Source organism: Manacus candei, unplaced genomic scaffold (assembly GCF_025592945.1).
Source record: "Manacus candei isolate 608988 ecotype Guabito, Panama unplaced genomic scaffold, ASM2559294v1 h1tg000002l, whole genome shotgun sequence".
NCBI classification, from domain to species: domain Eukaryota; kingdom Metazoa; phylum Chordata; class Aves; order Passeriformes; family Pipridae; genus Manacus; species Manacus candei.
In genome coordinates, this window is record NW_026138050.1 from 3,663,191 (window position 1) to 3,688,110 (window position 24,920).

Here is a 24,920-nt window from a genome sequence, read left to right on the forward strand (position 1 = left end):
CCTTCTTTTTTTTTTCTTCCCCTTAAGCGCCGCCGAAGCCGCGCGCGCGGGGCCGGCCCGGGAAGCAGGCGGGGGGGGCGGTGTGTGTGTGAGTGAGTGAGTGTGGTGTGTCTGTGTGTGTGTGAGGGGAGGCGATGCCGCAGCTCGGCGGGGCCCCGCCGCTCCATGGCGCGGCCGCCACCGCGTCGCTGCCGCGCTGCTGCCCCTGAGGAGCGGAGCGGAGGAGCGGAGGAGCCGGGCGGCGGGCAGGGCGGCGAGCCGGCACCCCCCGCGCCAGCCCCGCGCCGCCGCCATGCCCCGCGAACAGGCGGCCTGAGGTAGGACCCGTGCCCGGACCCGCCACCCCGACCCTGGGGCGGCGGCCCCGGCCCCGCTCCGACCCCCCCCCAGCCCCCCCGCCCGCCCCATCCCGCGCCTCTTTTTGCCCCTTTTTGAGCCGTTTTCCCCATTATTTCATCACTTCCCAGCCGCGATCAGGCCGCTCCCGCAGCCCCGCGGGGTGAGGCTCGCCCCGCGCAGCCACGCAGGCAGGGCTGAGTTAGTTATAAAATTCACCCAAAAATAACTAAAAAAACCCCCCAAACAACCCCAAACCCCCCAAACCCAACCAAAACAAAGCTGCGAGGCTTTAGTCACAATTTCGCGTTTCTCCCTTCTTTCCTTCTTTTTTTTGTGGTTCTTTTTTTTTTTTCCAACCATCCCTCCCCCGCTCCGGAGCGCTCGCCCGGGAGCCGGGACGGGCGGCGGGGCCGGAGCGGCGGCTCCCGGGGCTCCGGCAGCGCTTTGGGGGGCACTTTCGGAGGAGAACCCCCACTTTATCCCCGGAGTGTTTATTATTTCTCGCTGTCCCGGTGCAAAACGCGGCGGGCGAGTGGAGCCTTTCATCAGGCTGCAAGTACAAATATAGATAATTTTATATATTTTTATATTTTTTTTTTTTTCGCTCTGCCGGGAAGCGATAATAATACGTGTGTTGTTTTCCTGAGTGAAAGCGGCTCTGGGAAAAGTGGAAAAAGAAAAAAGAAAAAAAAAATAAAGACAACAAACCCAGGCGGTGGTTTGGAGCCTTGGGAATGGGGGGTAAAAAAGAAGCGAGAAACGGGGCTGCGGGAGCGATGCCGGTGCCGGAGCCCGCCCGGGGGAAGACAAAAAAAGGGGAAAAATGTTAAAAAAAAAAAAAAAGGAAAAAGACGGGGAAAAAAATAGGAAGAAAGCAAAGGAAGATCTGGGTGTTTATTTTTTGCTGTTCTGGGATTTTTGGGTTTGATTCCCTGCGCGCTGCCGCGTCCCCGCCGGTCGGTCCCGCCGGAGCCGGGCTGCGGGCGCTCCCCGGCCCGGCCGGGGCTGTGGCCGTGACAAACGTAACTCTTCCAAAAAAAAAAAAATTAAATTGGTAAAATATTATTTTTAAATACTTTTTTTTTTTTTTTCTCGCGTTTGGCCGCAAGTTTCCCTTAATTTTTGTTTTTTTTTTTTCTTTCTCTCCGCGTCTTCCCCCTTCTCTCCCCCCACACCCCGGGAAGGTGAGGGTGGGGTTTGGGGGTGTGCGTGTGTGTATTTTTGGGGGTGGCTGTGAGCAGGGGGGTTGTCGGGGCATGTCGTCTCAACGCATTCCCCTTTTTTTTTATCCCTTGCAGGCAGCGCCGAGACCGCCGCGCCGGGGCTGGCTCCCTGCACCGCGCCATGGGACGCTTGGACGCCTTATTTTTGAAAACCATCTGATTTTCTGGGGGAGGAGGAGGAGGAGGAGGGGGCTGGGGGGCGGGGGGGGGTGGGGGGGGAAGGCGGTGGCGGGCACCGACAGCGATCCGGGAGACTCCGTGAAGCCGGCGAGTGGATGATGGATGGCCGAGATTTCGGGCCCCCCCGCTCGGTGCACGGCCCCCCTCCGCTGCTCTCCGGGCTGGCCATGGAGAGCCACCGCCTGGGAGCCACCGGCCGCCTGGCCCCCGCCGCCGGGCCCATGGCCGCCGGGCTCCCCGCCGCCCTCCAGCCCGGGAAATTCCTCGCATCGGGCATCAGCCTCCACTCGCACCCGGGTAAGGCTCCGCGGACCCCCCGGTACCCCCCGCGCCTTCCCTCGCTCCCCTCCGCGGCCGCGGGTCCGGGCTTCAAACCCCCCCCCCCCCCACCTCCAAAAAATATAATAATCGTAATAATAATCACGTATTTCTACGCTCGCAGCTTTTTGGCGTGTTTTCCCCCCGCTGCTTCGCGTGGTTTTGATTTAGAAGAAAAACGGGAATGCGGGAAAAATAGGAAAAAAACCGGGGGAATGACGAAAAAAATAAGGGAATGCAGGAAAAAATAAGGGGATGGGGGAAGAGTCGCGGCTAGCCGATAAGAATCCCCTCTCCCAGCGCGCGGTTTTGTTGGCACTGAGGAAAATCCCCGCCGAGTCGTCTGCGGAATAAATCCGGGGAATAAATCCGATTTTCGGGAAGGCTGGGAGAGGCGCAGACCGGGGCGCGGAGGGACGGAGCTGCGCTGTCCGACGTGGTGCTTCCCTGCCAGGCGGAGAAAACATCCCTGGGCTGGGAAAAAGGGGTAAAATGGGGCAGTTTTGGTGATTTCTTACCCGGTGCAGCCCCGAGCCCCGCCGCGGTCCCGCTGCCTCTGGGCAGCGCTGCCGGCACCGCCGCTTTTGGTGGTTTTTTTTACATTTTTTTTTTTTCTTCTTTCTTTTCTCGATGATTTTTATTTCTCAATCTCGCAAGCAGAGCTTCCGTACAGAGACTGTTCCCTCCTTATATTTGTTTTCTTCTCAATGCGCTTCATTCTCTGCCAACTCCACGGCTTCCTCTCCATTTAAAAGAAAAAAAAAGATAAAAAAGAGCAGGCGTTGAAATATACGCGGTTTATTTTTTTTCCCACAGCCAGCTTTTTATTTATTAGTTTGAATTACTTTTGTTTTTTAGAGGTTTCTTATTTTTATCGCCCTTTCCGAGCTCCCTTTCCCAGCGACTCGCGGGGTCCGGCACTGCCGGCAGGACGCTGCCTGCACCCTCCTGCCCGCATTCCTGCCCGCTGCTTTCCCTGGGAGGACACGAGGGATTTCTGACCGTTTGATTCCACTCTCTGGCTCTATTTTTAATTTTTTTTTCCTATTCTTTCCCCTGGGCGCGGAGAGGTGACTCGGAGTTTACTTTAGGCGTTGGGAGGGTGACAGGTTTTGCAATAATAAACCTGCTCTTTTCCCAGCCGCCCGGCATGAATGACTTTGAAATTTGCAAACCTGATTGCCAACATCTGCAGAGAAGGAAGCAGCCCGAATCGAGGGAAAAAGATTTATTGGTTTTAGACTAGGTGGCAGTGCCAATTTCCCAGGTGCTAAGAGGAGAGGTGTAAAGCGAATGGGCTATGAAGCCAAGCACATGGGCAAACACCTTTTTTACTTCCCTTTTGTCTTTTTTTTTTCCTCCTGTTTTTTTTTTTTTTTTTTTTTTTTATTCCCTAGTTGTTTTTTCCCCCCTTTCCTCCACCTCCTGCTGAAGCACAATACGATCTCTGCAAAAATTTGTCTGGACAATCTCAAGCCAAACCGAGTGTGGGTTTCGGTATTTTTTTGATTATTCTTATTTTTTATGGGGTAATTTTCTTTTCTTTTTTTGTTCCTTTTTTTTTTTTCCCTGTTTTATTTCTCTTTCCAAAGTTCCTTTCCTGAAATCCAGGCAGGCCATGAGGGAGGCACTGAGCTCTGGCTTCCCCGAGCCGACCAAGCTCCGTGATGCCGTCCGGGAGCTTTCCTGCTGCGCTGGGAGCGAGCCTCAGATTTGGATCCCCTCCCAGAGGGAATGGGTTGTGGGATACTTCCATTTTTTTTTTTAACATGTTCTTATTATTTTCATTATTTTATTTTTTATTATTTTTGCTTTCTTTTCTCTGGAAGTCTTTTGAAATCCTCCCTCTCCGTGGTGCCCGGTCTCCCGGTCCGCTCCCCGGCGTGATCGGCTTCGTCACGGCAATTCCCAACCAGGCTAAACTCCATTAAAAAGATCCATACAATTAACAGCCGAAACTCCCATTAAACCACAGCAGTGGGATAGGCAGGGGTATTTTTTTTTGTTGTTGTTTTTTACGGCTTTAACAATATCGCCTGGAATGATGATTGCTTCCTGCTACCGAGGGGCCCTTTGTAGGTTTGCATTTGCAGTGCTGTTGGTGCGTGGATTTTTTTTGTTGTTGTGGTGGTTTTTTGAGGGGGGTTGTTTCGTTTTTAGGAGGGGTTTGGAAGGGTGGAAAGCAAAGGCTTGTGCAAGGGGTTAAGAAAAGTGGGCAGGAGGCGAAGCCTTTAAATAGAGCCAGTTCAAACCGATCCTTAAATACCGCCGGGCTGAAGAAAGAGACTCTTGAATCTGTCCCAGCGTCCTCCGAAAATAAATACGCCCCTGTAAAAATAGCACGATTGGCCATATTTGAGAATCCAGTTATCGCCGGCACTGACTCCTTGTTTTTCCCGTACCCTCTGCTCGTTCCGGCAGTCGAGCTCTGCCCCAGCGCCAAAGTACGGGCGCCTGGGCTGTGTCCAGTGACCCCTGGACCTTCGGCTCCTCTCTGGGGGCTTTCTGCTCCCTGGTAGTGTTTTGGACGCTGCTGTGCAGGCTGAGGGGATGGGGACAGAAGCCCCTTTGTTGGAAGCTCATGGAGGGAGGAGTGAGCTGGAGGCTGAGGCGGGAGATGAGCCGGCCCTCGATACCGGGCTGCCATTCCCTGTCCCCCGGTGCTCTCCGTCACCATCTCCCCATCCCCGAGGAGGACAGGGGGGTTATGGGGGCTGGGGAGCAGCGGGGTGCTCCCAATGGACCTTGTCGAGGGACAGGGGAGGAAGGGGACTGTTTGCAATGTGATTTCATGCCTGGAGCTTGCTGGGAAGACCTTGCATAAAAATAGGCTGCAACCGATGGAGTGGGGCAGTGGAGTCTATTGAGCGGCTCAAAATATGAGGGTTTTGTTGTTTTGCTCCTTCCCTGCCCCACTGTATTCGGGTCCCAGTCTCAACTCCATCTTGGTGGAGTGTGTTGTTCTTGGCAGCCTCTTGTGTTTTGGGGGAGGTGGAAAAGGCTCCCCCAGACGTGATTGCAAAGGGCTGCTCTGGGAGCGTGTCCCTGCCAGGCAGCAGCAGGGCTGTGTGTGAGCAAGGATCACCCACATCCGAAAAAAGATTCTCTGAGTTTAAGATAATAATCATAATAATTAAAAATATGTTTTTTTCCTGTATGCTGAAGTATCCTTTCTTGGGTGGGGGCTGCTGGAACAGATCTGTTTATATATAAAAGGATTCTCAGCCTCTTCCATTAAAATATGCTTCAGGAACACTTTCCTGTGCCTGGGAGAAGGGACACACAGCAGTATGAGCAAAGCTGACTATGTTAAATCCAGCTCCAGAGTAGTGGCTGGAAGGAAAGTGGTCAGACAGAGGGGAGAGATTTTGGTTTCCTTGTTTTCCTATTTCCACATTAGCATGTGCATTCAAATGCAGGGATTTAAGGCAGATTGGAGACTGTCCCTGCTTCCAGGCCTGCTGTGCCCAGGGAGAAGTTTTCCAGTCAGCTGGGCCAGGTAGGAGCATAGGAAAAGAAATAAAAATACCCTTCCCCCCAGGATAGCGCTGCTGTGCCAGCAAAATCCCACTGTAGCCATCCTTATAATGGCAAAATGGTGCTTCTGCTGAGCCCGCAGATTTTGCAGGAGGCCTTGCTGTCGGCAGTGCCAGCGGAAGCACAATTCGCTCATCCCACTGCATCCATGCTAAAATTGCTTCGCTGATAGAGATACCAGGATAGCATGGATTCAGTGCCGGACTGATCCGTGCCCCGCTCCTTCCTGTAACTCGGCTGGGGAGGATGGCAGCTCCCAGACCCGCTCGGAGGCAACTCTTTTCGGTCACGTTTTGATGCTGCAAGGAAAATACCATCGGTGTTTAATGGCCCTTGAAATCGCGGTTCCCCCTCCCTGCCCGCCCTGGGGGTGGTGCGAGGGGCGCGGGGGGCTCCTTGGGGCAGTGGCTCGCAGGGTAACACCAGGAGGAATGTGGACGGGCTGGAGACCTGCCTGTGGGGATGTTTCTCCGCCCTTGGGGCCCTGGTGAAATTAGATGCTTTTTGATACATGTTTTCAGGCAGAGCAGTGGCTGTGCTTGCCCCGGTGGGTCTCAGGGAGGTGATGCTGGCCTGGGTGTTGTACTTGGTCCCGTCGAACTCTCCTCTTCACACCCGGCGTCCCTGGGGATGGAGGAAGCGCTCGACCATGAAGTGATGTCCCTGCAGCTCCCTTGGGCTGGCAGCCAACTTGCAGGCTGTGAGGGAGGCAGGAGCAGTGTCTTCAGGCTGAGATGGTGGTGGAAAAGGTACTTGGTGCGTTTTTGGGAGTCTCCCACCATGCGCTCTGGTTTTTCTCTGATGTCCCAGTGATTTTCCTGAGGTCCTGGTGGTCGAGTGGGTTATGGGGTGGCATCTCCATACTTTAGAAGGGATGGGAAGGGCTGTCCACCCTGTCCTGCAACACCCCATTGAAGTTTCCATCCCAAGTGCTGGTAGCTGGTGGTGGGGACGTGTGGCTTGGAACATGGACAGGAGCCCAAGGGCAAACGTGGTGACGTAAACTTGCTCGGAGCAAGGTCCTGTGGGATCCTCTACTGTATGAGGCTTTCTAATACCTTCCCTAGGTGAATGAGTGGGAGCCTGTCCCTGCCTCTGGTACACAAGGCTGGTAAAAGTGTGATTTATTAGCAGCCCTTCTCCTACCCAGCACTGAATCTCCTTGGTGGGGTTGGAAAACCACAGGTTCCATCCCTGACTGATGTTGTGCCAGAGAAAATCTGATCCGGAGAATGAGCCGGTACTAGAAATCCTAGCTGGTGGTGGCATGGGGCACCAGGCAGGTCCCTGGTGTTGGGGACAGGCTCCTGCTCTTTCCCAGCACAGCAGCTGTTGGAGAAATGGAAATCGCTGGGAATTAATCTCGCTGCAGACGTGGCTACCAGAGCAGGGCTTTCGTAAGGGAAATTTTAGATCTCCTTCCTAGGATAACCCAGGGTAAGGCTGAAATTAGTTTATAATTATCCAGTAAATAACCCCCCATCTTGTCATTTCACCATCTTCTGATGAATATTGAAATGAACATTGTTGAGGGGAATTAACATCATTACGGCAGCTTTCCAGGTGAGCGCCTTGCGGTTCTGCCGCGGCTGCAACCGGCGGGCGGGTGTCGGATCACCTCCTGGAGCTGGGGTTAGCGCCGACGAGTCGGAACAAGGCCCCGTGTGTTTGCACCGTGTACTAAACTGGTCCAGTTAAAGCTTCGGGCGGGAGGTGGTGCAGGGAATCGGGGCCAGCCTGGCATGTGCTGACATGAAAGCTGCCGTGCCGGGATGAGGAGATGTTGGTCTGGGTTAGGTAACGCGATCCAGCATCGCCTGCTCGAGGTGCTGAGGACAAGGGAGTGCTTTGTTCGGCCTCGTTGCTGAAATGGAGAGCACAGTGAGCCCTGAACGACCTGAAAATGCAGGCGGGGTTTGGGACGGTGAAGAGCTGAGCTGCCGGTGGAGCGGGGGTGAGCGAGCAGCGCTGTGTCCAGCATTACAGCCCCTTGCTGGCTTTTCCAGCTGGAGATACTGTTTAAAAAGAAAAGTTTGGGAGTGGAGCACTCCAGCGTGGCTGCCTCACCCTGGCCATGAGGATTTGGTGGTTTCCTTCTCCCCGTGTTTCCTCCTAGCCCTGCGTTTCTGGCTGGCTTCGCTCCGGGATGGCGCAGCTGGATGCCTGCAGGCATCGCGATGCACCCACCGATGCCCTCTCTCCCTGCTGTTGATTTTCTTTGCTTATTGTTCGCTTCTCTCCGGCTCTTAAACACCAAGGGACGGCACCACACAAACCCTTCAGCCCCGTCCATGTCCGTGCTGGCTGGGGGACGCGCGGCGGGAGCCCCCCGTATGGCAGCGCCGCGGCGGTGACAGTTGGGCTCCCTCCCCACGCCGCCAGGATCAGCTGTTGGGTGCACAATATGCTCCCGTTTCCCTCTCCAGCTGTTCGCTGACGGTTATGGGAAGCGAAAGGTAGTTGAGAGTTTGGTATCTCTAAATCAGGGAGGTGATGGGCAGAAAGGAGGGGCTGAGGGGGGGACCCGGTGTGTATGAGGCTGGGTTTTGTTTAAATCCAGACAGACTTGAAATAGTGGCTCAAGGATTGAAGTGACCTTGGGAATAAATTTTATTGCCAGCAGTGGCCAAAGAGCCATTTTGAGGGAGCTGGATGCAGGCAGGCAAGCCAAACATGGTGGGCTCGGAGCAGTGTGCTCTGTTCAGGAGAGAATATGCTTTCTTACAGGAATAACGTAGATTTTAAGGCACTCAGCCTGTTTCTCTGGAGCTGTATCCCCGGCAACTTCTGCAAAGGTTGCTCCTGCTTCTGCCTCCATCCATCTTATCCTGCTGCATCCCTGACAGCAAACAACCCTTTTTACCTTTGGTGGTTACATGTATTACCCCTGATTCCCTTTCTGCCCCCATCCCATCTCAGCAGAATTCCCTGTGGCTTGAATATGCTTTTGGTCCATTTGGTTTAATTGCTTTTAATTAAAAAAATTAAAAATAATAATTGGAATGGCCAGCATGGTGGGGAGGAAGGGTTTTGGAGGGATTGGGCTCTGTGCTGCTTGCAGGCAGCGCCGGTCGCCGTGTGTGGATGAAGCAGCCCCTGCGTTATCATGTGTCATTCTGGTGTTTGTGTCCTGGTCTGCTGAGTGGGGGGACATCCTACATGCCATGTCACATAGAAGCCAAGGAGATAATAATAATACTCCAGTGAGTAAAGATCCGGGCAGGTGAGTTCCACCTTGCTGAGGTGCCGGTGGAAGCCCCGGCTCCGCTCGGCTGGGCGGACACACCGTGCCGGGCTCCTGGCATGTGCAGCCTGCCAGGGTTTCCCTTTGCAATCCCTGCATTACAGCGGGGCTTTCTCCCTAATGAGATTAGTGACACAAAGCAGCAATTCTTCTGCTACTTTTAATGGATGTTCGGGGTTTGTGTGGAATCGGAAATTCCTACTTTCATCAGATGAGCTCTCTCTGTGACTATTTTGTGGACAGATCTTCCTTTCCTTGGCTTCGAGGCTGACATTATTATTGGCAGAAGTGTTTTAGGCTTTCCCCTCCTGCCCCCCTCTGCATCCCCTCCTTTCCAGCCCCAGCCATGGTGGATTTTATCTTCTGTCCTGCTTTGAATCTCGCCATCAGCCCAAGCTGCTTCCATCTTGTGGAGGACTCAAAAACCTGGTGGCCTTCCCTGGACACACTAAATGCAGCTGGGAGGAAGGAGAAGTGCAAAAGTCACTCTTGAATTGTTCTTGCAGGTGCTCCTTGGTCTCTGCAGTTGAGATCTGGAAGCATTTTCATGTTCGTGTATGTACATATATGAGGCACCCATTTAGTGCCTTACCTGGCAGAGGGCTGGCCATCCCTGCCTGGTGACATCAGGGCCAGCTTGGCAATTTGTCAAGAGCCCAAGGGCTGTGCTTCAATTTGAATATGGATTTGCATAATTCATCAGGAATTAAACCACACCACCATAATATTTGCCTCTACGTTTAGCTCCTGTTATCGGCGGAGGGGAGGTGTGGGGTCCTGGGCGTTTGCTGACCACAGACACCCCTTTGCTTCATGGTTTGGCACTTTTTTGGTGCAGAAGAGCTGATGTAGGCTGATGTTCAGGAGGATGTGGGAAGGACAGGAGCCTCTGGAAGGAAAAAGGACTGAATGTGGGGTCAAGAGGAGAGGCTGGGCAGAAGCTGAGCTTTTGAGCCTGGTTTTCTAAGGGAAAGAGGCTTATGGAGCTGTGATCTGTGAGTGGATCCCTTCTTCCACCCATAGATGCCTGCAGCCTGTTGTTGAATTTCTTTTGGGGTGGTTTTGGTCCCTGCAGGAGGTCAGCACTGGGCTCTGGGAGAGGGATGTCTTCACTCCCATGGCACACAGAGCACTACATGCAGGTACATCCAGCTTCACCTTGCACTTACCCTGTCCTGGCCGTGCTGTATCCAAGTGGGAATCATGAAGCTGGAGTTGATGAACATGTTTGGGTCATTGGCAATGTCCTTGCTCCAGCCCTGGGGTGTTCTGGGAACCAGTTCCCTTTCACTACCAGGAGCTCTGTGTTGTGCAGTGGTTGCAGTGCCAATGCTGAGCACACACGTGTTGGTGATGGGATGTTCAGGTCCAAATGGGGGCTGTGCCTCAGTTTTCCCTTGCAGTGCCACCCCCCTTTGCAAGGCACCCCAAGAGATGCTGAGCCACGGCAGCTGCTTTGCAAACAGGAGGGTTTATAGTAAACAGCGACGGAGGCTGCGTCTCCCAGGGCTTTGAGTCATCCCGGCTCGTGCTGACTGCGCCTGGCAGGGGCCTGGGAGGCAAAACAAACCCACATCCAGCTGCCACCTCTCTGCCAGATGTTAGTGGTGGGGTGACTGTTTGGGTTTCAGTGGTGGACCTACCAGGGAAGCAGATGGAGCTGCTGTAGGGAGGTGCAGCCTCTCTGGTGGCTGTGGTGAAACCCTGGAGAAACCGGTGACTTGGGGACTTGCAGTTGGGCCACCCGATTTCTGGAGGGAGGGGTAAGATGAGCAGCCCTGGTCTGGGGTTGTGTGTTTGGGTTTGCAGAACTGGGGGTGCTGAGGCTCCTTCCAGCACTCCCGGGCTTGGGCATGGTGTGGGCCGTTCTGGCCATGACCCCTCACCGTGCTGGGCAGGAGGACAGGCAGGGAGGAACCCAGGGGTGATCCCACTCACCTCCCCACGCAGAGGGAAGGCAGTCAGGGCAGTGGATGTCCCTGGCCAGCAATGGGAAGCCCAGGGGAGGAGCAGGCAGGTGGCATTTACCTTTGGCGTGTGTCGGCCGGGCTGGTGCTGCCCATCACACAGCGGTGTTTAATTTCTCAATGGGAGGGCAGGGAGATGATGCTGCACAGTCCCATTTAACCTGCTGGTGACCTGATCTGAAGTCATTGTGGCTGAAAATAGACCGTGTTCCCTCCAGGGCACGGCTAATGGTGCTGGGAAAGCTGGGATCTCTCTTTGAAGGCTGATTTAATTGCTGCTGGCAGGCACTCGGGGCAGGTGATGTGGGGACCAGCACCCGGTGCCATCCCACAGTAACCTCCCCCCACCGAGTGCTTGTAGCTCTCCCGGCTCTGGCAGCGAAGGGTAATGAGCTGTTTTCTAACGAAGGCACGGGATGGTGTGTGGGTGGTGCTGGGTTAAATGTGCGGGCAGGGCTCAGGGAATGGGGGCTCACTTGTTTACATTGTCTACTGCACTGAGTTTGGGTGATTTAAAAAAAAATACAATTTTAAAAAATAGGATAAGTTAGATTTCTGTGCTTAGGAAGGAGAGGGAGCACCTGTACTGAAAGTGTGGCAGGAGCAGAGTCAGTGGTAGGACCCCTGTGCTGGCCACCAGTGTGTTCACCGAGATGAAGGATGGACCAGAGCAAAGATGTTTTTCTGCTGTCCTACAAAATCAGGAGAGGAAGGCGAGATGCAATCTAGCAGCCAGGTTCTGCGTTCCTGGGCATTCTGCTAATCAGTTTGAGAGTTTAAATTATTATTTTTTCAATTTCCATACATTCTGTTTTAGTAAATGTGGAGCTGAAGAACCCACTGAGTTGCTCCTTGCTGTTTGAGGAGAGCTGTGTGGTTGTGCAGTGAGAACCTGGAGGTTTCAGTGGACCCCCGTTGGGGTGTCAGGTTTAATTATGCCAGTGGAAAAGGAGAGACATCCGACGTGGTGGGGGGCATGTGGGAGAAGCTTCTGCTGTAGTAGCAGGCAGTGACCCAGGAGCATTGGCACTGGTTTGAGCATCAGGATTAACGTGGGACTGGATCGGTGCTTCCCAGATTCCATGTTTCAGGCTGTGTGGCCTGGATGTGCATCATGTCAAGAGTCCCAGTGGGATGGTTTCCATCCTGGCCCCTCAAGTGGGAGGAAAAGCCACCTCTGCTGGAGGGGATTCATGTCCCCACCTGGGTGGCTTCTCACAGTCCTCATGGAGATGGTGTCAATGGGGAGCTGGTGGGAGATCTTATGGTGTCTTTCTCCAATATAGGCTGGTATATACCTGTCTCCAGTATGTGCTTGTATATACCTTGGATTGCCTTTGACTTGTGGCATGGTGGAAACTGAGTCTGCAGGACGCCGGGGGCAGAGTGGAGGCGTGAGCACCAGTCCCTTGAGCCCTTCCAACCACTTCTTCCCATTTTCTCCTCCTCCACCATCTCCAGGCTGTTGGGGCTGTTCCAGCTCCCGGGTGAGGAGGAGGTGAGCAGCAGGGCTCACTCAGCCTGATGATATTTATTTCCATGGAGCACGGAACCGCCTCCCCCCCCCTTGCCCTGTGGTCACACCCTGCCCATCGGTGTGCCCTGACTGCAGAGGAGAGGCTGGTGATTCACTGCAAGAGTAACACGGCAGGAAAATCATGGCACGGCATCGGCACGGGGCAGTGGCTGCGGGAGGGCCAGTCGGAAACCCGGCGGGAGCGCGCGGTGTTCCTGCGCTGACGCAGCTGCGAGCCATAGTAAATATTGAGCAAGAGCCACTTAAAAATAAAGCAGCCTGGACACAAGATTCCCACGTGGAATAAAATAAAATTAAAAGAAACAATAGAGAGCCGCTCTGAGCTGGAGGGAGTACTCGCCTTGGCTTTTAAGGTAGTGATTTTTGCGGCTGAAGGGAAAAGCGGCGCGGTGGTGTTCGAGCCGGCAAAGGCCGGGAGTGTGGACCCCCTGCCGGAGGATGCTGTCTCCGAGCTCGCCAGGGCCCTTAGAAGATTAAATGGGGAGTTAAATTGCCCTGGCTGTTCTGGATCCCGGGGATGGGATCGAAGGCTTTCAGGGGATGTAGAGAATTGAGGCCATAAATTAAGGCTTTGAAGCAACTGCCAGCCCCATGGCATGGGGTGTTAATATGGCTGGGTCGGGTTTTGGGGCGGGGAGTGGTGGGTTGTGGCAGCAGCTTGGGGCTGCAGGGACAGGGTTGGGGACTGGCCACTGCTGCAGTCCAGGCACATCTGATCCGGGGGCTTTGGTTTCAGCCTGGCTTGTTCAGGGGCTCGTATCGCTGGTGTCTCGTGTGTGGCACAGAGTCAAGGCGGCTCCGGTGCCTCGGGTGTCACTAGAGCTGCCCTGGCAGGCAAGGGAGGAGGCGGCAAAGATTTACACTGTCAGCACTCCGGGCTTGCAGCTGTTTGCAGCCATAAATGTGTGCATGAGGAATAGCTGCCCCCTGTGTGGGGCAGAGATGGGGAAGTGTGTGCTGGAGGGGGAGCCCTGAGAGAGTCTTCCCTGGGAAACCGCTGTTTCTGCAGGGAAGGGATCGGGCTCACTGATGACAGTGAGCATTGGCAGCTGGTGCTGGTATGGTGTCCGTCCTGCTGCTGGTGAGAGGGATACTCACTGTGCTTGGACTTCTCCCCCTTCCCCTCCCTCCCTGGCGGGACTCATGAGGACATAAACGTTTATCCAGCTGTTTGTGGCATGGACTGTTGTCCCAGTTGGCTGCCTGTGAGGCACTGCGAGCCGGACTGGGGAAGAGGTGACTGTGCTCCTGGCCAAGGGCGGCTGCAGCTCCTGCTCAGCTCCTGCTGAGCCCAGCAGCCAACTGAGACCCTGACTGCAGCGGGGCTGCAAATGTCCCTTGAGTGCCCAGAGTGGAAAACACCCCATGGAAATAAACCTAAAGCCTCACTGCTGTGTTTCCCAGCTCTGCTGGACTTGGATTGAAGAGTCCAAGGGGCCAAGCTTTTCAACTCAGGCCCCTCTGCGGCCACAGCCCGATGCAGAGCACTGTGTGGTGCCAGCCTGATTCCTGGCAGTGTGTCCATCCATCATGGCCTGGGGAGGATGGAGTGAGATGCCTGCGGTTGGAAATATTTCATAAGTGGCAGAAACGTGTAACGGGCAGATGGGGCAATGGGGGAGAGTTACTTCACTTCTCCCGGGGTGCTGGAGGCCGCTGGTCTTCCGGGTGACAGGGCTGTGGCTTCTCAGGCAAGGATGGCTCAGGGCTCAGCTTCAGGGTGTGCTTTGCAGCCAGGATCACACGTGGCCACCTGCTTGCCTCTGCAGGCCAGCAGGGCTGTGTTGGACCCAATTAAAGGTCTTTTCCAACTTAAATGCTTCTATGATTCTGTAACAGCAGAGACTGGAAATCCGTCCCAGAGCATGAGCAGAGGCTTTGTGGATGCTGCTTCTCCCTGGTGTGTTGGTGCTGCTGGCTGGTTTGGAAAACAAGGAGCCCGACCAGGAGTGTGAATTCCCCATTGAGTGGTGTCACTGTGTTGCTCCCACTTACTGTCCTTGACCCTTCATGGGTGTCCAAGTGAACTGTACTTCTACACCAGGTTGGCAGCCAGTGTGGAGGGCAGCATGGGGATGCCATGAAGGTGCCAGCTGGTCACCTGCACGTGTGGTGAGATGGAGCAGTTTTCCCAGCGCTGGCACACACCCATGTCACATCAGACATGTAGCCTGGCTCACTGGCCGCAGCTGTGTATGCAGGGGAGGTGTGTTCAGCTCCAGCATGTCACCTCCAGCATGTCCCCCTCCTGCCTGTCTCTTTCAAAACACAGACTTGGCTGACTTGTCCAGCTGGGACTGAATTTCAGGCCTGGGGTCTGGGGTGACCAACTTGGAGAGAGTCCACAGGTTTAGAACCTCTGCCAGGGGATGCTTTCTGTTGGCTCCCTCCTCACGGGGAACTTTGGCAAACCCCAAGCGGGCTGAGCACGTGGGGCCTGTTTCCCTCCCACTTCCCCCAGCACGACCTCCGGCCTCCAGACGTTTGGTGTGTGGTTTGTGCGGTCGCTGGTATCTCATCTCCTCATCGGTCACATCCCCTCCTGGTGGTGAGTCACCCGGCTGTACCTCTTCCCCCCAAACTCGTGCCGTTTTGGAGAGCTGGGCAAAGATGAAGAAGATGTTTTCAACTGGGCTGACACATCTGCACCCGCCAAGTTCCTTTAATAACAGCCCTTCGTGATTTATGTCTTGGTTGTGCAAAACAGGTATGTTTTATCATCTTGGAGCTGGGAAGGAGGAGGACAGGTGTGCCAATCCACTGTACCTGCTGCAGCATCACAGGGGTTGCATTTTGGCTGCTGACAGTCACCTGGCTGCAGGATTAAGGTGGCTTAAAGTAACAATCTCTGTGCCCTAAACTCTTTTACCCTCAGAGCTGGGCTGCTTTGGGTCTTGTGTGCCCATGCTGGCATAAGTGTTGATGGTACCTTCCCCAGGCGGTCAGAGGCCGTGCTGATGGGCACACGCGCGTGTTTGGCGTGGTGTAACTTGGCAGGAAAGGAGGGCAAAACCAGTCTGGGGCTGGCAGTGCTGCCAGCTCGCACCTCCCTGCCTTGCACTGCGGTGCCAGCCCGCCTCTGGGCAAGCAGTCGGCTGGAGGAGCGTGGCTCAGCCTGCCGAGACCTGTCGGCGTGTCCCTGGGCAAAACAGATCTTGTGCTGGTTCAGCAAACACTCTGGCCCCGGGCGGATGGAGATGGTTGTGGTTTCCCCTTTTCCCCTCCCTTTCTCCTGGCAGAAGCCCATGGTTGGGGTGAGCTGTGAGTTGCTCACTGCGGTAGAGTTTCTCCCCTTGGCATCGCTTTCTGGCACGGAGATCCAAGGAGGGAGTGACTTGCCCGCGGCCGCTTCCTGCGAGCGCAGCTCCTCAGCGCATGGAGGAGCAGCTTCTCCTCCAGGTCCTGCTCAGGGGAGCGGGCAGCAGGTTTCGGACTGGAGGGCTGTAAGGAGGAAGGGATGCTCTGGCAGTGCCCCGGGGTTGGATTTGCATTGGGTTCATCCCCAGGAAGACTGTAGCTTGGATCCCTGCTCTGGTTCCTGGCAGGGAACAAGCCAGGTAAATACAACCTGGGCAGCTTCTCTAGGCACTTAGCAAGGGAAAACAGCGTCACTGGTAGACCTGAGGCTGAGGTTCAGGTGGTGTTCTGGTTTTGCTGCTGGCCAGCTTGGTGATGCAGGCAAGTCATTGCACCTGCCTGTGCCTCAATTTCTCCACCTGCAAAGCTTTAGGATGTGCTTTGAGCTCCTGTGCTGGCCTTATGCCTCTCCAAGAAGCAGTGCTGCTGCCATGGACTTGTGGGAGTCCCTGGGAAGGGCTGCCTGATGGGAGGTGGTTTTGGGGCTGGGCTGGTGGCATCAACTCAGTTCTGCAGCTGTTTCCCCAGCTGTCACAGTGACACTGCCCTGCAGGGTCTCCAACCTGTCCATCTGAACCCGTCCCCACCTTGGACACTTCCCATTCCTCCTCATGCTCCTGCAGCCCCAAGCTGAGGCTGGGTCACTGTAGTGGATGTGATAATGCTGACTGTGGCAGAAACCCCAGAACATTTGGGGCTGGGACTGACCCTGTGTTATTACTGGGTAGAATAAGATGGCATAAGCAGGGGATTACCCCAGTAGGAGCAGGGATGTAACTGGTACCAAAATGCCTCTTTGGGTACCAGTAGTTTAAGCCATGTGCAGGTGTCCCGGTGCTGGATGGCAGGGCTGGATTGTGTCCCCTCCCTGGAGCTCTGCAGGTGGCTCCATGTTCTTGCACGATGTGCAAGTGGGGACATGCCATGGGCATCTGTGCTCAGTGGTTTCTGCAGCATGGGATGCGTCTCGCTGTGATCTCCATGCTGGTGTTCCCGCCTGTTGGAGCAGCTGCAGCTGGGACCGAAGTCTGGCTGGGAGAAGGGTCTCACGTGGGGATGCCTGCGGCTGGGGCCGCAGGGCTCGTGTGGCATGGGGTGCTCCAGGGGGTTTGCCATGCTGCAACCATGTGCTCTGCCAGATGGGACTCCTGTTCCCTGGGAAATGTGTCACTCCTGCTCCAGATGCTGGCTTGCTGCCAGCCCAGCCGTGCCGGAGCGGTGCGGTGACGGTGGCACGGCCGAGGCAAACGTGCTGTGGAGCGGTACTGCTCACAGCTAAGCCAGGCTGAACACTTCTGGGTTCTACCCAGCTCTCTCCAGCTCCGGGAGTAAGAAAAGGTGTTTGGAACTGCTTCACTGTGCAGGTTTTGGGGTTACCAAGCAGTGGTGTGGACGTGCGTGTACACTCTGTTACAGCACCGTGCGCAAGATTAAATAGCAAGATTTACCTGCTGGGGACGGGCTCAGAGTTGGACTTGGCGGGCACAGCAGCTCCCCTGGTCCTGCCGCTGGAGGGTTGGCATGTGCGGGTGGTGCCGCTGGGATCTGTTGGGCGATGGATCCGGGCCAGGAGCTGTGCGGAGCACCGCGTCGGTGAAGCACATATGCTGGGATGCAAATATGTACGCGAAAGAGATCCTGGCTGTCTAAATAATGTGAAATATTGACTAGCTGTCGCAGATGGTGCTCCACGTGCAGCTTCGGGGACTGAACTTCTCTGTCTCCCCTTGGGTTTTGGTGTGATGTTGTTTTGATCTGGTTGTATGCTGGACTCTTGACAAAAGTTGTTGCCTGGTTGCTTTCAGTGGGATCATGTAATTTTGGGGAAGTTGGTTGCTAACGAGGGCTGAGGGGAAGGGAGGAGGGTTGCAGAGGGCTCCTTCAGACTCTCTCGATGGCTTTTACTCAGTTTTTTAAATGATGGCACTGACTGGGATGCTGGTTCTGGCAGGGGTTAGAGTTTGTAGTGTTGCACGGGTGTCGTTTGGTGGCAGTGTTGGAGAGGAATTGCTGCCTGTAGCCAAGAGCATGTGTTATTACCACTATTATGGTGATTGTATTCACTGAGGAAGCGCTGATGATGGTGATTTGCATGAGGATGTTGCTGGGGGGCCCAGTATCCAGGACATCATCCACACTGCTGGCAGCAGGGCCTTGGGGACATGCTGCTTTCATATCAGCTCGTGGATGGGTGTCACGTTTTGTGCTCTTTTTTGCCTTCCTCTGGTATAAGATACTGGGTTTGGATGCAAGAAACAGTGCTTTGTGTGAGCTGCTCTGAAGGATGCTCTCGTGTTTTCCCAAAGCCCATACCCAGTCATGGCCACCTGCAGCTGGGATGGGCTATGTTGGCAAAACTGTGCTGGCAAGAGGGTCTTATCACTGCTCTGGAAGTACGCTGGGGAGCGTCCTCACCCACAGGTTGCTGTGCTTGTGATAAAACACCTTATCAGCTAGGTGGTTTGGTTTTTTAGTTCCAGGTTAAGGCTCTGCTCGGGTAGCAGCATGCTCCGTTTGCTGCAAAATTGGAGCCCTGCAGAGGTGCCTGGGGCGATCTGGGGACCAGCAGTGGGGGATCAGTACCCAAAGGGGGGTCTCTGAGCAGTGCTCCTCACGATGGGCTGTGTGTGGTGTGTGTTGTTGCCGTGTGCGTCCCCTCCGCCGGCGCTCCTGGCGCGCGAGGGACCGACAGCCACAACAGTCTGTGCTCCTGTGGGGCTCGTTCCAAGGCAGCGTGCCGCTTGGGATGAAACATGTTTCCCTCTTCTGTTTCCCATTTTCTGCAGGCTTTTCCCATCTGCCTAACGGTCTCTACCCATCGTACATTCCCCTGAGCCACCTCGAACCTCCCAGTGCCGGCAGTCCGCTCCTGGCCCAACTGGGACAGCACAGCCTCTTTGAATCACAGAAAGGTGAGTCTGGGACCCCGTGTGCCCTTTCTGGCCCTCCTGGTCACTCCTGGGTGCTCACCCTGTCCTTTGGGCTTGTTTGGCTGCTGGAGCTGCTGGGTGCTGGGGTGTTGGGGGTGAAGAGCAGGAACCCCCTGGACTGATCATCCAGGGATATTCCCTCGTGTTAGCAGTACCAGGGTTTTGGATGTAGCTGTGCTATAGGGAAGCTGGCCAGATCCCATCTTGAAGTCCCAGTGTGCATCAGGACAGGACTGTCCTGCATCCCACATGGAGAAACCTGCTTGGTCTCCTCTGTCCTGGGCCTTCCTGTCTGAGGCATCCTTGAAACCTGTTACTTCCCCATTTGCTACCTCTTACCTGTCTCAAAAAACAATTTTGATTGTTTTTGCTCTGCAGATGGGTTCTACCTGTCCGGCCACGCAGGCCAGTCTGCTTTGCACCCTCAACCTCCCCTCTCAAGGACCGTGGGCAGCCACACGTCGAGCACTTTGCTCCGGGAAAAGGACCTTGGGCAGCTGCACAAGAGCTCGAAGGAAGGCCTGAAAGACCCCGGTGGGAAGGAGCGGGCATGCCGGAGCGATCTGTCCCTGCCCTTTGCCAAGAAGGAGAGCAAGCCGAAGGAGGAGCCCCGGCCCCGCAGTGTGGTTGACCTCACACAGGACACCAAGCCCGACAGCGACCGGAAAGTGAGTGTGGTGGAGAAGGCGGTGAAGGTCGGCGAGCGTCTCTCACCGTTCCTGGCTGAGCACATGCCAAATCGGGGCACAGGCAGTGGGGAACCCAAGTCCAAGAACCCGCTGCAGAGCTCTTCCCTCAGCAACTGCAACGGCGGCGGGGACCCCGTTCTGAAGGTCCTGGGTGCCGAGCAGGACCGCTGTGCCAAGGATCCCACTCGGCACGACGAGAACATGAGGCCTTCTGCGCACGCCCACGCTGAGCGGCTGAAGCGAGGGGAGCCCCTCCTGCCCTCCGTGGGCGCTTTGCACGTCTCCTGTAGCTGCCCATCCCCGCACCCCTCGCAGACGGGGAAGATGACGCCGGCCACAACATTCCCTCCGCAGCCCGTCCATTCCAGCATGTACACCATCTTCCCGCCGGCCAAGGAGCTGGGGAGGGAGCACAAAGTCATCGCCCCCACCTTCGTGCCTTCGGTCGAAGCCTACGACGAGAGGAGCGGGCCCATCCAAATCGCCTCGCAGGCCCGAGACAACAAGGTGAAGGACAAAGACCTCGGCAAGGTGGGGGTGCTGCAGTCACCCACGGAGCGGTGCCTTGCGGATGCCTCCCGCACGCTCTTGTCCCAGGACTTTTCTTGTCACAGCGATGCCAAAAGGATGGAGGTTCTGAGAGAGAAGGGCTCGGTGATCAGGACGAACTCCATGGCACTGAAGAGACAGGTCACTTCAGAGCCCTTCCTCAACCGGCCGGGGCTGGGCTCTCCGGAGAGCAGGGAGTTCCTGGCCTCCAAGGACTTGCTGAAGCCGAGTCCGGAGGCAGAGCATCGCCCTTGCGAGCGGGAACGCTTCCAGCGATCCAGCTCCAAAGAAGCAGCAAAGGTCTATGGCACTTTGGACTCCTCCCGGCAGCACCTGGACCACGGTCAGCTGAAACCACCGGAGCAGAAGTGGAAGCCCTTTGAGATGGGCAACTTTGCCACCACGCAGATGGCGGTGTTGGCTGCTCAGCACAACCACGTCACCCGGGTGGAGGAGGAAGCCAAGAAGGTCTACCTTGACCCCAGTGGCTTGCCACGGACCTCGGTGGTGGGCTCACGGGGCGCCGCCGACGTCCTGCACCCCACCTCGCACGGCGAAGGGTCGGCCATGCAGAGCCTCATCAAGTACAGCGGCAGCTTTGCCAAGGAGACCGCGTCCCGGCAGAGCTGTGGCAAGAAGAGCCCCTTCGGCGGTTTGGGCAACGTGAAGTTGGACTCTGCGCAGCTGGGAGCCTCCAAGGTGCAGCAGCTGCTGCTGCAGCAGCCAGCGAAGCAGCTAAAACGGGACCCTGAGAGACCTGAGAGTGCCAAATCCTTCGGCCGTGAGAGCATCGGCTCCCAGGGCGAGGTGGAGGTGAGGCACTTGCCTGTTGGCATCGCCGTGGCTGTGGCCCGGCAGAAGGACAACAGCAGCAGCAGCAGCAGCAAACTGGGGCCCAGCTTGGCAGACCGAGATCGCTCGCTGTCTCTCAGCAGCATCAAAGGTAGGGTCCCTACATGTGTCTTAGGACTTCCCTGTGGGATCTTCCCTGGGAAGAGCACCCAGTGCAGACTGTGTGCCATGAACTGAGTTTGGCATCCTCAGCTCCCTTTACCTCCCTTCACAGCCAAGGGCACATTGTAAACCACAGTGGGAAGCAAGACTCCCTGTGCGAGGGGTAGTCAGTCCTCTCTTCTGGCTTCCATCCTCACTGTCCACCTCTCCATGTGTTTGATTCATTAGCAAAGGGAGTGACGGAAAAGCCCCTCAAACCACCTTTGTGCTGGTGTTTTAATCTCACGGTTTTGATTTAAGCCATGGTCCCGGCAGGAGGGGGATGGCGCCAGAAAGATTTTGGTGCTTGTCTTGGCTTGTGCAGCGAGATAACGCCTGGGGGCTGCCTGGCACGGGGCTCTGGTGTGCCAAGGAGCGATGCCAAAGCGAGCGGCAGGCGAGCGATGGTTGCCTTTCCATTTTCAGCCCCTGCCTTCCCCATTTCTATGCATTTGCCCCCCTCTCTTGAACCTCAGTGGTGAGAAGCAGTTTCTCTCAGCCAACAGCCCCTCTCCCCATTCCCATCGCCTCCCGATGCCCTCCCCACGGCCAGGCGGGAGCCGACCGAGGACCTCGTGGGCAGCACAGGGAGCTGTTTGTTCAGCCGTTCAATCGTCCCAGACGCTCCCAGCTTGCGTTAAATGTAATTTACTGAGCTGAACTAAAAGGCTGCAAACAAGGGTTGAATTCTGGCAGGCCTCTGGGCTCGTTGCTAAGTGATGCAGTTGGCTTTCAGACAGAAAACAAGACTGCTTTTCTCCTCCTCTCGCCCCCCAAATGCTGCCCCCCCTTTGTGTGCCAGGAGATATTCGTCTAATAACATTAGCTTGCTTGCGCTGAGTGGACGGTGCTTGAATGTTTAGACCTTTTAAGAAGGAGAAAGCAGGCTTTAGTTGGCTAATCTGTAGTATTTGGCAAGTAAAATGCAAGTATTTAGTACTGGGCATTGGTTGTCAAGGGAACGGACCTAAGCCTTTCCTCCATGCATAACTGATTGAATTTCTCTATGCAGCCCGTGCGTCATGTTCATATATATAGACAGAATGATCATTCACTGTCCGGACAATCATCGGTCTGTCCAGAAAAGGGACTGTCCTGTTGGCAGGATGGAGGCTGGGCGGGAATTAGAGGAATAAGAGTGTGTGTGTGTGTGTGTGTGTGTGTGTGTGTGTGTGTGTGTTTGGATGGGAGATGAGAAAAAAAATGATAAACCCGTCTAGAAATAACGGAGTGCGAGGAATGTAGGTGGGAGAGGGAGGAGCGATGGTAAAATAACAAAATAATGTGTTTCTATTGAAAGTCTGGGGGCGGGGGTCAATTCACGTTGTGGCAAGGAGAGAGGCTGTGAGCTCTCTCTCCAAGGGCTTGCTCTGTATTGCTGACACCAAAGAGACAGCTGGGCATTGATCAGGGAAAAGAAATAGGGGCTCTAAGGGGGAAGAACCTGGGCTAGGGTGTGGAAGGAGATTTTTTGAGTGAGTGTGGATGCTGGTGGAGAGGCAGCGGACGATGTTTGGGCTCTGGAGGGATTTATGAGCCCTCGTGACTTGGAGGTCGGGTAGTAAGAGTGAGCAATGGAGGCTGCGTGGGGCATCGTTCAGTGAGTTGAGGAGGGGCTGGTTGGGGACAGCCACTGCACGTGGTGTCCTGGCAGACTGTGAGGGAGATGTGGTGACCCTGGAAAGTCCTTCGGGAGGGAGAGCTGTGTGCCAGGTTTTAAAGCATCTTTGTTTTCTGCCTGGAGCCTAAGGAGGGAGCCTTGGGAAAAGGAGTTGGGAGAGATGTTGTCTTGTTCCTGGATTCCTTCTGACAGTAAAAGCTGAGGGAATTGGAGACTTGACAGCAAAAAACCCATGGGCTGTCCAGGTTTGTGGAAATGCACAGTGGAGCTCTCCTTGAAAAGACTGCCTGTCAGCAGAATAGACTTGATGTTCTGAGATGCTTTCCCATGTGCCAAACCATATCCAGACAGGAGAACGAGGACCCTGGAAGGGGCTGCTGGGGTGCAGTCCTGCGAGGCTGTGCTGCTCTGCTGAGCCCTGTGGGGTGCAGAGCATGGCCCAGGCAGGGGATGTGCTGGCAGGGAGCACCAGGAGTTGGGGGGAAGGAAACACCTTCCTCCTGGCCCTGTTAGACTATCCGAGTGCTCACTGCAAGCAGGGCTGGGATTTAGGAATGGATCATGTCACTGAAACATAATACAGAGAGGGGCAGCAGGGAATTGTGGAAAAAATGAGTATGCAAGAAAGAAGCTAGGGAAAAAAAACTGGGGAAAAGTAAGCTTAAAATCAGGTGGTGGGGTGAAGACCTTGGATAAAGAAGGGAAGGATGGCCCCAGTACCTGGTTCTGGCAGAACCAAGCTTGGCACTGCTGCTCACTCGTGTGCAGGTGCCTCCTAACCCCTCACAGACGCAGCTGCTACCATGCCAGGCTGTATCTGCAAGAGCTGTTCTGATTCTGGACAAGCGGCTACTCCAGCCAAACATCCAACCCCCCCTTTTTGGATTCCTGCCCTCATCTGCCATATGTGTCCCTGCCTTGCCAGACCCTTTCTTGTTGCATGTCTCAGGGGAGTTGCAGATTTCTGCTAACGGGTTGAATTGCAGAGCGGAGCGCGCTGGTTTTGTGAGGGTCTGTATTGCTGATTCTGCCTGTTGCAGTAGGACAGGGACTCGGAGCATACCCGGTGCTCCCAGACTGGTTTACAAGAGCAGAAGGTGCTTCAGAAGGGGCTGAGATAAAACCTTTCCCCTCCATGAGATGTGCTAAGCAGGACTGGGTGGTTCGATGTACGGATTTAGCTGCGTCAGGGCTCTTTCTGAGATGGGAGATCTGCCACTGTCCTTCAGCAGCAGTGGTCCCCTTGGTTGTGTTGCTCTAAGGCTGGTGGCTGTCCTGTCCTGGGAGACCAGCCTGGCCTGGTGAATGGGTCCCATGATATCTCGAAGACATAACCTCGGACCGCATAAACCTGTGTGCTGCCAGGAGCTGCCTCAGTGAAAATATCTTGATCACACAGAGAGCCTTGTCTGGTCCTTCAAGATTTGAACATGGAACAACCTTGAGGAGAGAGAGAATGATGTTTGGGTGTGCTGGCTCCCATGTACTGCCTCTCCATGCCCAGAGCAAAGGGGACAGCTTTCCCCAGACTGTTTGTCCTGTCTGATGGTGCTGGGTTGTCTCTTAGGGCACGGACGCTCCGAAGATGACTGTGGGGATGAGAGGAGCCGCCACCGGGACAGCCACCTCCTGGCAGGGCGCTTGGAACGGGATCAGGAGAAGCTGCTCAGGTGAGGGTTGGTGGGAGATGGGGTCTCTTGCCATAGAGCCACGAGCTGTGCTCGAGGACAGCCTGTCCAGAGAGGGGATGGGGTTGCTTCCATCTGGTGCAGGTGCTGGCACCAGCCTTGCTGCTGCAGAAAGAAATGTTGAGGGGGGTAAATGGGACTATAGGCAGATCCTGAATCCTAGCAGACTTCTGCAAATCCGTGCCTGCTCCAAAGGAATGGGGAGATGAGATGTCTTATTCTGGACGTGATGTTAACTACCTCCATCACAGCTCTCCTCAAGTGACTGACCCTGGTTTGCAAACACTGGTTCTGCAGACGGGTCTGTACCCTTGAGCTCCTCCATCACTCAGACCGTTTCTTTCTCTCTCTTGCCTCCCACGTAACAGAGAAAGCAAGGAGCTGGCAGATTTTGCCCGGATCCACCCCTCCAGCTGCGCCACGAACGGTTTGAACTCCAACCTCATGGTGACGGGAGGCCCAGCCCTGGCGGGCTCCGGGCGCTGGTCTGCAGACCCGGCTTCGCACTTGGCAGCCCACCCCTGGCTTCCCAGGACAGGGAGCCCCTCCATGTGGCTGGCTGGCCATCCCTATGGTGAGTGCCCTGGGAGGGAGCGGTGTGCATGGGGTGTTCACACGGATGAAATCCAGGGAGAGGTGTTGCTGTGTGCCCAGCGAGGCTGCTCGCTGTTCACAGGCAAGGAGGTATTTTGGAGCAGTCAAATGGTAGATGACTTCTTGACTGGATAGGAGCTGCCTGCATCCTCTG

General features: G+C 55.3%; 1 protein-coding gene across 3 annotated transcripts in view; it reads left to right on the forward strand.

The window, feature by feature from the left end:
* Positions 1-1,741: 1,741 nt before the first annotated feature.
* Positions 1,742-24,920, forward strand: part of TNRC18 (trinucleotide repeat containing 18) — a 55,262-nt gene continuing 32,083 nt past the window's right edge. For 2 of the 3 annotated variants that reach the window (XM_051777468.1, XM_051777477.1), the window contains exons 1-5: positions 1,743-2,039; positions 18,489-18,614; positions 19,011-20,813; positions 24,052-24,154; positions 24,541-24,746. In XM_051777468.1, the coding sequence (XP_051633428.1) occupies positions 1,838-2,039; positions 18,489-18,614; positions 19,011-20,813; positions 24,052-24,154; positions 24,541-24,746 (2,440 nt within the window). In that variant the 5' untranslated portion in view covers positions 1,743-1,837. Of the gene's footprint in view, positions 2,040-18,488; positions 18,615-19,010; positions 20,814-24,051; positions 24,155-24,540; positions 24,747-24,920 lie in introns of all 3 variants that reach the window. The other variant, XM_051777487.1, reaches the window with a different exon arrangement.